The 11,269-nt window shown below is 29.8% G+C and overlaps 1 protein-coding gene across 1 annotated transcript; it reads right to left on the reverse strand.

Moving 5' to 3' along the window:
• Positions 1-698: 698 nt before the first annotated feature.
• Positions 699-10,638, reverse strand: LOC108336511 (putative pectinesterase 52). Its single transcript, XM_017572994.2, has 7 exons — positions 10,490-10,638; positions 9,893-10,301; positions 9,556-9,794; positions 9,295-9,448; positions 1,949-2,022; positions 1,607-1,781; positions 699-758 (listed from the first exon to the last, which is right to left on the reverse strand). Exons 1-7 carry the CDS (start codon positions 10,636-10,638, stop codon positions 699-701), a joined length of 1,260 nt encoding a protein of 419 aa, XP_017428483.2.
• Positions 10,639-11,269: the final 631 nt, after the last annotated feature.

An 11,269-nucleotide genomic window follows, 5' to 3' on the forward strand; every position in this document is an offset into this window, starting at 1 on the left:
TTACACATTACAGGTTACATGATACAATTTACAAGTTAGGGTTTACAAATTAGGAGTTACAACTGTTGCAAATACATGTTATAGATACAGATTACTGGTGTCTTACAGTTTGAGACAATTTGATTTATTTTACTGTCTTCACAAAATTCATAATAAAAAATTAACAGTTTATGATATGAACCTAAATTGGGGATTAATGCATACATCATAGATTGCATTCTTCAACCCAACTTCGTCACTAGCGTACAAAGACAATACAAGCCCACAACACATACCGTAACCGTATGATCCAATTTAGGTCACAAACTAGCATTACCTAGCTCAGTAAATTAGTTTAGTTTATAAGAGTTTATAAACAATGATTTTTATTATAATCCCTCCGATGTGGTACATTTGATTAAAAAAGGAATATAACTTAAGTGAATAAGAGTGTGTAAAGACATTCTGAGGAAGAGTCTGATAATATAAATTTGTATTCACTAATACATCCGCAAGTTTATCAATTTACTGTATTTCTTCAAAATTCAAAATACTCCACCAACCACGTTTTCTCTTCCCAGAGTTTACTTTAATTTGTTTTGCTGTTCTGTACGCAGACCTTTAGTAGGTTGTATGAGTCGAATATTAATCACCGGGACTACTATTCAATTCATAAAGAAAAACACAAATTCATTATAAAACATAGAGAAATGCAACATCTAATTCCGTTTAACTTCTCCGCAAAAAGACATCTTCAACGATATTGGTTCATTTTGATCCTGTAAGCAAAATAAACACCATAATATTCAGAAAAAGAAATAATTGCGTTTTTATATTTAAAAAAAAACTTTTAATATAACTTACCTTCATATCCATTTAAAATAAATCAACAAGATGCACCAAATAAATATTTTTTTATGTCCTGAGGCATGGCAGAGGAGGAAGATGCATCACATTTTAGCTCAAAGGTTTGCATTCTAGTAAAAGGAGAAGATTGATCCTTTAATTTATCAGAAAACATAGATAAAACCTACGAAAAAAAAATGAATTATCACATCAGACAACATTGTAATTCTATTCTTGTATACAATGATATTATAAAGTATAATAATTTGACAATACTTACTTCAATGATTTCATATGACAAAGATATAGATTTTGCCCTTTGCATGATTTCAAATAGCTTAATCAGAGTATATAAGGAACCGCTATCTTTAGCCAACCAACCTACATCAATATATATTTTCTCCACAAAGAGAAGATTAATCTCAGTGGAAAAACAATATAAAACATAAGAATCAGTGTATTTAAAATATTTAAGCCTTGGCGTTTGAAGCTCAAAGACACAGTCAGCTTCTAATTTCCCAGCCACTCTAAAACAAGATATATTTAAGTCTACAAGGTGGGGTGTAGAGATTTTGAAAATATTGAAGTCACCATAGTATATACAACTATGAAAATATAAAGATTCCAAATTGACAAAACCCTTAAATGGATCAAAAAGGTTTTCCCAACCACAATCAAAATTACAACAGCAGAGGTATAGGTGTTTAAGAGAAGGAAGGTCGAAATTTGTGGTCCGAATGAATATGTAAGAAAGTTTGAGAGTAGTGAGAGATGTACATACAGAGAGTTTAGGAAGGTTGCTCACAACATACTGAGCAAGAATTGTAAGTACCTCAATGGTAGTGGTGATGGAAGGTGTATCAATAACATGATCAATGATGGAATCTACCACATGATCATTATAAACGTCATAGTGACAATCTAAATAAACATTGAAAACATTGGTGGAAGTATCTCTGCAAGACAAAAAATTATCTACAAAAACCTCAAATGACATAGCATCTTGGAATGATGAGTCATCGAAGTTGAAAACGGGCAGGGAAGCCCAAAGATTCCTATACCGTTTGTTCAGAACAGAGGTTTGAACTGCGGTTTTTGCATGCACAAAAGAAAGGATGTGTACAATAATTTCATCAGGTAACTCAGGTAACATGTCTTCTTCCTTCTCCTTATTTTTTTCCTCTCTTTTTGAAGAGTCTCTTCTGGAAAAATTGTCTCCTTTCATTTCTGTAAAGTTTTCTTCTATTCATATTCTCGGCCTTCTCACATACCTATATTTATAGTATTATTTTTCATATTTTTTTTCAAGAATTACTATCATTTGTTTTATTTTGATTTTATTTAAATTCACTTTATTATATTTTATCTTCTAATTATTATTTTATCAGCAATGATATTAAGTGTTATACAAAAATTAATTATCTTAATTTATTAGGATTCCGATTTTAATTCTTATCCAAACAATATCGTAACGAAGATGGTGAAATATGAAAAGTTATTGTCATAAAGGTAAGGAAATGTTTGTGATAATATAAATTTGCATGGGTTTTGTTTGGGAGCTGTGTATCCACTCTAATTTGTTGTGTGATAAATACTGTCACAAAATCCAACGATTGACTGTCTATTGCGAGTAAGAGTAGTATGAAACAGGGAAAAATAGTCTTAAAACACAGTGAATCTTTATAGTTTTTCAAGAAAAAAGAAAATAAAAAATAAGAATGATAGTAAAAAAATTATGTGTCAAAATTATGCGTTTTGTTTGACAGTTTCCTATGCAGTCCTTCCATCTCTCAGCCTTTAAACCTAATTGCTAATAAATACTCTCACAATATCCAAAGATCTTCCACTTTTTCTATGCATTCCAATTTCTTGTGTGGTAAATACTGTCACTAGAAGATAACAAATTTGTCCATTATGTTTCTCTGTTTACAATTTTTTTTATTTAATTACGTCCGTTGTATTTTAAGTATGAGTGGATTATATCAACTCATATTTAAAATTCAAATATTCCGTCAAATTCTTTAATTTATCTACATTGTTTGTCTACTTATTTACATCGTTTAATACTACTCACTTATAATTTATTTTCTTATTTTGAGTTCATACTAATTAACTTATTTGATACTTAATTTAAATATGTGATCTTAGTATCTCTTTTGGTCCTCGAATAAGGGAGAATATTTAAAGTGGTCCTACGTTTTTTAAAAGGTGAAAACGGTCTCAAATTGTAAAAAAAATGGGTCAAGTTAATCTTTTTTGCTTACGGTGTTAAAAATGTAACGGTGCATGTGCCTTTGGACAAAACACAATGAGTTGTATAGTTGTTGTCATTGTGTGGCACTGTGAGGTTAAATGACGTGTAAAATTTAAATTTAAAAAAAAAATATTTTGACAAAGGGTTAAAAGAAAAGGGGTTGTTTGCTCTGCGTTGATGTTAGAAGTCCCATATCGACTAGAGATAAGGCCAACTTATAATATAAAAATGAGTCAGGCTTAAACCCACTTTCTAACATGGTATCACAACCATGGTTGGAGCCACCTATTAATTGTACTCTCACGCTCGAGATGTTTCTTTGGTGGAGGAGCTCGCGTTTTGGTCACCATGAACAATGTTGCGATTGGGTTTTGTGGTGAAGGAGATGCGCGATTTGGTTGTAGATTTGGGATTATAGGTTTCACTGTGGTTGAATCGCAGAGAAGGAGAAGAAAATTGGCCATGGTGGCTGGCCGTGATTGCTCGCAATTGTTGATGGAGTTCATGTAGTTGTTTCTGAGTTTTTTCGAAAGTATGACGAAAAATATGATGGTGGTTTTTTGGTTTCGTTGCGATGGCACATGGAGGAGGAAAATGTAATCTGGTTATTAGGAAGAAGCTAGCCTTAGCGGTGGTTTGAGGTGTTGACGACATCGGTTTGTGACTCTAACGTTTCTGGAGGTGGAAGATGAAGCTAACGTGATAAGCAACTTTTTTTTTTAATTCAAAATAGACACGTCATATTACCTCAGTGTGCCACGTATAAAAAAAATTGGATAGCTCATTAAGTTTTGGCCAATGAGGCAGCTGCACCGTTAGATTTTTTACGTCGTAAGCAAAAAGGATTAACTTGACCCGTTTCTTCAGAACTTGGGACTGTTTCCAACTTTTTAAAAATATAGGACTATTTTGAACATTCCCCTCTTTTGAGAAACAAAAAAGTATTAAACATATAAATATTAACCCAAAGTACAAGTGTTGAACTAATAATTATATATCATTACATAAAAAAATATAAATTATCCATCAACTATTGAAAATATAAAATCCATCAATAAATATTAATTATCAACGAATATTTTTATTTCATTTATCGATTGAATTTTTTATTTGTAAGTTGCAGTTACTAGCGAGAAGTAATTGTTTAATTTATTAACGGATATAATTTTCGGTAAAATTGAGCATATTGTTGATATTGTCTGTATATGGAAGTTGGTATCGTGTGAACTTTCATTCTTTCAAAAATCAATTAAGTTTATTTGTGGTTATCATTATACTTTATACTGTTTAACATGTTTCTTTTTGTTGATTTTTGGCCATTCAAACACAAGTTTAGACCTAACTATTTCTATAGGTCTATCCACTAATAGTTAATTAACTGTTGTTAATTAATCGTTATTAAGCAGTTAGCTAATCACAAAAAATAACTTTATTCAATTCAATTAAGACAAACTATATTTTAATTTAATATATTTTTTACACAAATATTTAATTTACACAAATATATTTGTATTTATTAATTGTTCAGTTTGCATTTAACTCAAAAAAAGAGTTGAAAAAATATGTTTTAATAGGAAAATAAAGAATAAAGTAATAATTTTTTTATTATAATCACTATTTAAGTAAATAGTTGTTTATAATTATGACCTACAACTTTTATTTAATTTATTTATTTGAAATAAGATGTGTTTGAGAATCACGTTTCAGCTAGAAACATTATAACAATCTTTAAGTTAATAATATTTGCATTTGGTTTAAGTGATTTACTCATATACTTAGTTTGACATAATCTAAAATTAATATTGATTACACATTTTTATCTTACCATTGACTATTCATTTTTAATTCATTTTTCCTTATGCTGAATGTTCATACCATTTAACTTAAGTGATCCTTATTTTGAACGTGTGATTAAACTAATATATGTGATTAAATTACTTTCAATAGTAAAAGATATATTAAAACATATATAATATTAAAAATAATTAGGTCAAGAGGGCTTTTGAGACTATACCTAAATAGACAGTCAAAGAGGCCAAAATACACATTCGAACAACCAATTATTCATTTTATTTCTTTTAATATTTTCTTCTTTTTGTTATTGAGTTTAATGTTTTTCTCATCTAAAATAGGATCTTTTCTCTATTTATTGTTTTCTTTTAACCTTTATCTCTTACTAGTATTGCCTTTTTATTCATTTTTTCTCACCTCACTTTATTAAAAAAAAACATATTACTTTTAGTTTTATCTCATTTTTTTAAAGTTATTATATTTATATTTATATTTTATTTTATTTTCTGTTGTCTTGTCATTTTTTTAATTTTTTTCATTATTTATTATGTGATTAATGTAACATCTCAAAATGTAGTATAAGATCCATCACATAGTCAATAAAACAAAAACCGTTGACAAAGACTAAAAAATAAAGTCATTTAGAGTCATATACAAAACTATAAATTTAAAACTTTATTTACAACATCACTAATCAAAACTATATAAAATCACAAACTAATGCTATTAAACATCAACATCTCCTCCATCTAATGTTTGCTCCAGAGAAATCTCATCATCCCTCTGCTCACACTCATCCGATAATCATAGCCAAAAAATAAGTTTAAGAACATGCAACAAAGTATAAACAAAAAGGGTAAGCTAGATATACAAGAGAGGTTACAAGCTACAGGTTACACGTTACATGTTATAAGTTATAAGTCATAAGTTATAAGTTACAGGTTACATGTTACAAGTTATAGGTTACGCGTTACGCGTTACATGTTACAAGTTATAATTTAGAATTTCAAGTTACAAAAGTTACACGTTACAAATTATGTAAAAAGTTAAGTTACAAGTTAAATTACAAGTTAAGTAACAAGTTAAGTTACAAATTAAGTTACAAGCTATAAGTTACAAGTTCTAAGTTAGAGGTTACAAGTTACAAGTTACATATTATGGATTATACGTTACATGTTAAGTTACAGGTTACAGATTACAGATAACAAGTTATAGGTTACAGATAACAGGTTATAGGTTACAAGTTACAGGTTACAAATACATGTTACAAATTACAGGTTGCAAGTTACAGACTACAAGTTACATGTTACAAGTTAAGGGTTATAAGTACAAGGTTATAAGTTACAAGTTACAGGTTACAAGTTATGAGTTACAAGTTATAAGCTACAAGTTACAAATTACAAGTAACACGTTATAGGTTATAAATTTAAAATTACAAATTACAGGTTACAAGTTACAAGTTACAAGTTACAGATTAATGGTTACAGGTTACAAATTACAAGTTACAAGTTACAAGTTACATGTAACAGAAACACATTACAAGATACAAGATACAAACTCCAAGCTCCAAGCTCCAAGCTACAAGCTACAAGCTACAAGCTACAAGCTACAAGCTCCAAGCTACAAGCTACAAATGCATGTTACAAGTTACAAGGCACAGGTTACATGTTACTAGTTATAATTTACTTTTTACAAGTTATAGGTTACAAGTTACAAGTTACAAGTTACAGGTTATAGGTTACAAGTTACAGGTTACAGATACATTTTATAGGTTACAAGTTACAGGTTACATAATACAAGTTACATGTTACAACTTATAGGTTAGAGGTTATAGGTTTTAATTTACAAATTACAAGTTACAGGTTATTAGTTACAAGTTACAAGCTACAAGTTGCAAGTTACACACTATAAACTATAAGTTACAAGTTATTTTTTCAAGTTATTAGTTACAGGTCATAAGTTACAAGTTAAATGTTACAAGTTAACAGATACATGTTACATATTATATGTTACAGGTTACAAATTACAGGATACAAGATACATGTTTTAAGTTACTGGTTACAAGTAACAAAGTACAGGTTATAGGTAACACAGTACTGGTTACACGTAACACAGTACTGGTTACACGTAACACAGTACTGGTTACACGTTACACAGTACTGGTTACACGTAACACAGTACTGGTTACACGTTACACAGTACTGGTTACACGTTACACAGTACTGGTTACACGTTACACAGTACTGGTTACACGTTACACGTTACACGTTACACGTTACACGTTACACGTTACACGTTACACGTTACACGTTACACGTTACACGTTACACGTTACACGTTACACGTTACAAGTTTCATGTCACATGTTACAGATTACATGTTACAAGTTTCATGTCACATGTTACAGATTACATGTTACAATTACAACTTATAAGTTAGAAGCAACAAATTAAAGGTTATATGTTAGAGGTTACAAGTTATAAGTTACATCATACAAGTTATAGGTTACAAATTACAAGTTACAAATTATAGATTACAGGTTACAGTTTGTTTGCAGGTTATAGGTTACATGTTACAAATACAGGTTACAATACAATTTCCAGATAAATGTTAGAGGTTACAGGTTGAAGGTTTCATTTTACAGGGTCACTTGTTACAAGTTACAGATTATAAGTTACAAGTTACAAGTTACAGTTCACAGGTTACAACTACATATTAAAGATTACAAATTAAAAGTTACAGGTTAGAGGTTACAAGTTTGTGGTTATAATTTAGAGATTATAAGTTACAAGTTAGTAGTTACATGTTACAAGTTACATAAATTAATTTGGATTATAATAATAAAAACTCACAGTTTTAGATATTTTTCTTATAAAAGAACATAGAACTATAGGTAAAATAAGGAGTTGTTATAAAATAACTTCATAAACGAAATTGTTAGTCATTTTTTAACTATTAAACTGGGAAAAGAAGGGTGATATAAAATTAAGATGATATAGAATGCAATATATAAAACAATTGTCTTCACAAAATTCTCCAGTTGAAGGTGCAGGAGCTTTATTCATATATACATTCCACAACCCATGTTGGTACAAGCCCACATCATATACCATTAACTTAATGCTCCCATTTGGGTTACAAGGTAGCATGACCTAGCTCAGCAAATGATGATAGTTTATACGAGTTTATAAACATTGATTTTTATTATAATCCCTCCAATGTGGTATATTTGATTAAAAAAACGAATATAAGTTAAGGGAATAAGAGTGTGGCAATGATAAAGACATTGTGAGGAAGATTCAAAATACTCTACCAACCACGTTTTCTTTTTCTTTTGATTTTTATGGTATTTAGTTTATACAACTGTAACGTGCAAATGTTATATATATATATATATATATATATATATATATATATATATATATATATATATATATATATTAAGAAGGTGAATACGAGTGTGGTAGTGATAAAGATGGTGGCAGAATTTTAAGGCAGAGCCTGATAATATGAATTTGCATGCATTTTGTTTTGCTGTTCTGTATACAGTCATTTAATTGGTCGTAGAAGTCGAATATTAATCATCAAATACATGTATTATAGTATGTCTAAATCCTTAATCTCATTCTTGTTTTAGTTTATTCCACGTATTTTGTATCTCTTGAGGGACATCTAGTAAGTTGTTCTCTCCATACTGTCAATGTCATTGTCATGTCGTTGATGTCACTGTTTCCTTCTTTTCAAGACACCGTCGATGGAAGACATTGCCATCTCTGACAACTAGTGTAAAAAACTAATAGATTTATTATTATATGGATGACATTTACATTAAACAATGAACCGATATAAATAATCTTAAATAATTAATTTAAAATAATATTTTAATTACAAACAAAACACATCTTTAATAAAAGTTTCTTATACAATACTTTTATCGATAAAAACAAACTTTTTATGGAAGTCATAAGATTAAATTCTTTAAAATTCAAGCCTATTACAATATTACTTTTATTAATAATAAACTCATATATATAAACAACTCTGATTTTAAAATTTTAGAATATCATAGAAACAAATCCAAATTTCAAAATTTCAATAACGTGGGAATTTTCTCACATCTCAAGGTGAGAAAAAACAAAGTCAAAGTAAGGAAACAATATTAAAGATGCTAAGCTGTGCTCCATTAAATTCAATGTGATATGTTAACATAAGCAAATGATAACTAAATTTAAATTATACTTTTTATAAATTAAAATTAGTCTATACATAAATTGACTCAGAATATAACTCTTCATTCTTAATACTAATTACTTCAAGTTTCAAAAACTCTAAAATTTATTTTAGATCTCACTTTTAAATTTGTTTTAAATTTTCCAAACTCATGAGTAGCTAGTTAAACATTAATATCCTAATTAAAATTTGACTGGTAAGTAGGAAAGCCATCCATCTTGATTGATAAACGATGACAAAGAAAACTCTTCCAACTGCGAATTCGTAAGCTTCTTCTCCCACTTAACGCGCCCGCTAGCGTTTGCTCCTTCTCCACTACACTCTACCTCACCATAAGTAAACCTAGACCTGCACCATCAAAGCTATAATAAACCAGTTTCTCACACCAAAAATGATCAATCTTATAAGTATAAAAAATGTACGGTGATGATTTTAAAGGATGAAAGAAGTCTCACTCTTGGCCAGTGTAGCCCCAAGCATCCCAGCCTTGAGGAGAGACAACTGAAGATAAATATGTTCCATAAAATATAACTCTTGAATAAGCTCCATAAGCTCTTCCAAGCTTCACTTCACCATTTCCAATCACACAACCTCCTCTGAAAACAAAACCACTTTCTTCTTTTCCTGATCCTCGAGATTGTGCTGTTACAAAACCTGGAGGAGATTTTCCAAGCGTCGCATTAATGATACAATTCTACAAGTCAAAAAACAAATCAAAATCAATAAATGTATATACTTGCTTTCATTTAATTCAAAAAAATATAAAAATTAGAGCATTCTATATAATATAACCTCATAGTAAGATTGACCGTTGCCATAAATGAAGTCAACTTCACCTTCAACGTAACAATCCTTGAAATAATGACGACCCTGTGCATCAAAGAGAGTATCTTGATAACTTTGGAAACCACACTTAATGAACACAGATTTGTCACCGTATATGGCTGCTGCTGGTGCAGGTTCAATGGTTTCTGACCCGACAAGATTATACGAATTCTGAAAGGTAATGCCGATAACAATTACATTGGAGGGAACACAAACAAATGTAGCACCCAAGTGGTCGTTTATTTTGTATTTACTTGATGCAACGGTGGGGGTGGCAGCAACGCGGTGGTGCCCACTTGATGTTACGGTGGTTACCTCTCTTCCCTGTCCTTCTAAAAAGATGCATGCTTTATCTTCCGATATTATAACCTTCTCTCTGTTCAGTTACAAAACACTACAGTTACTGTGACTGATATATATAACTTATTGATATAAACAACCTTAATTTTAAACAGGAAACACTACAGTTACTGTGACTGATATATATAACTTACTGATATAAACAACCTTAATTTTAAACAGGCTAACTTAAGTATTAAAGAAAGAAGAACGTTACAAACTTACATGTATTTGCCAGGATTTACGTGAATTTTGACCCATTGGTAGTTGTTTTCCTGTATGGAATCAATAGCAGCTTGAACTGTTGTGAAATCTCCTTTGCCTTGCTGATCAACTACAATGGTGTGGACGATTTTGTTCCCCGAACAATCCATGGCTGCACAGCCACAAGAACAGCAAAGAAACAATAGGAGAGGAAAAAAGAGAGCTCCATGAAGCATCTCCATGAAAATTTTAGTGTTAGCAAAACATAATGCTGGGTATTTGATATATAAACTCACTTCGGAGACACTAAGGTCTTTTCTATCCACTTCCATCACTCACAATTACGACAAAAGCCATTAGCCATTAGACTAATTAATGTTTTCACCAGCATATAAGCTATTTGATAGCATTTATTTCTTTTCCATTTGAGAATTCTGAAAATAAAAATGATAGAAAGAAATGAAAGATGAGAGGTTATTAACTATAAAAAAATTAAGATTTACATATATTATATATTATTAAAACTAAACTTTAATTCTGATCCGATAATTAATAACATCAACTACAAAAAGTTGCTAAGTTTTGTTTAAACAAAGGAACAGTTGAAGTAAGAAATGTAAAAAGTTAGACAAATAAGTTCTATAATTAGTTATGAGTTTAACAAATGCATTTTTTTTTTCAAAAAATATCTAAAGAAAGGATTAGATTTACAAAAAAATGTAAATAAAGGATAAAAAATTGTAATACGTGATTATATTAATAATATGTGGTTGTGTGTATAAAGTGAGATATTAAGAATAA

This window comes from Vigna angularis, chromosome 7 (assembly GCF_016808095.1).
Source record: "Vigna angularis cultivar LongXiaoDou No.4 chromosome 7, ASM1680809v1, whole genome shotgun sequence".
Taxonomy (NCBI): domain Eukaryota; kingdom Viridiplantae; phylum Streptophyta; class Magnoliopsida; order Fabales; family Fabaceae; genus Vigna; species Vigna angularis.

What these genes read in the sequence shown, in the direction of transcription:
- LOC108336511 (XM_017572994.2), bottom strand. Translation starts at nt 10,638, where the DNA reads ATGGATTGTTCGGGGAACAAAATCGTCCACACCATTGTAGTTGATCAG. An exon ending in TGGGGCTACACTGGCCAAGA is followed by an intron (nt 9,449 to 9,555) that starts GTGAGACTTCTT and finishes TTGATGGTGCAG; the next exon opens with GTCTAGGTTTACTTATGGTG. An exon ending in GCAACCTTCCTAAACTCTCT is followed by an intron (nt 759 to 1,606) that starts GTATGTACATCT and finishes TTTTGCTTACAG; the next exon opens with GATCAAAATGAACCAATATC.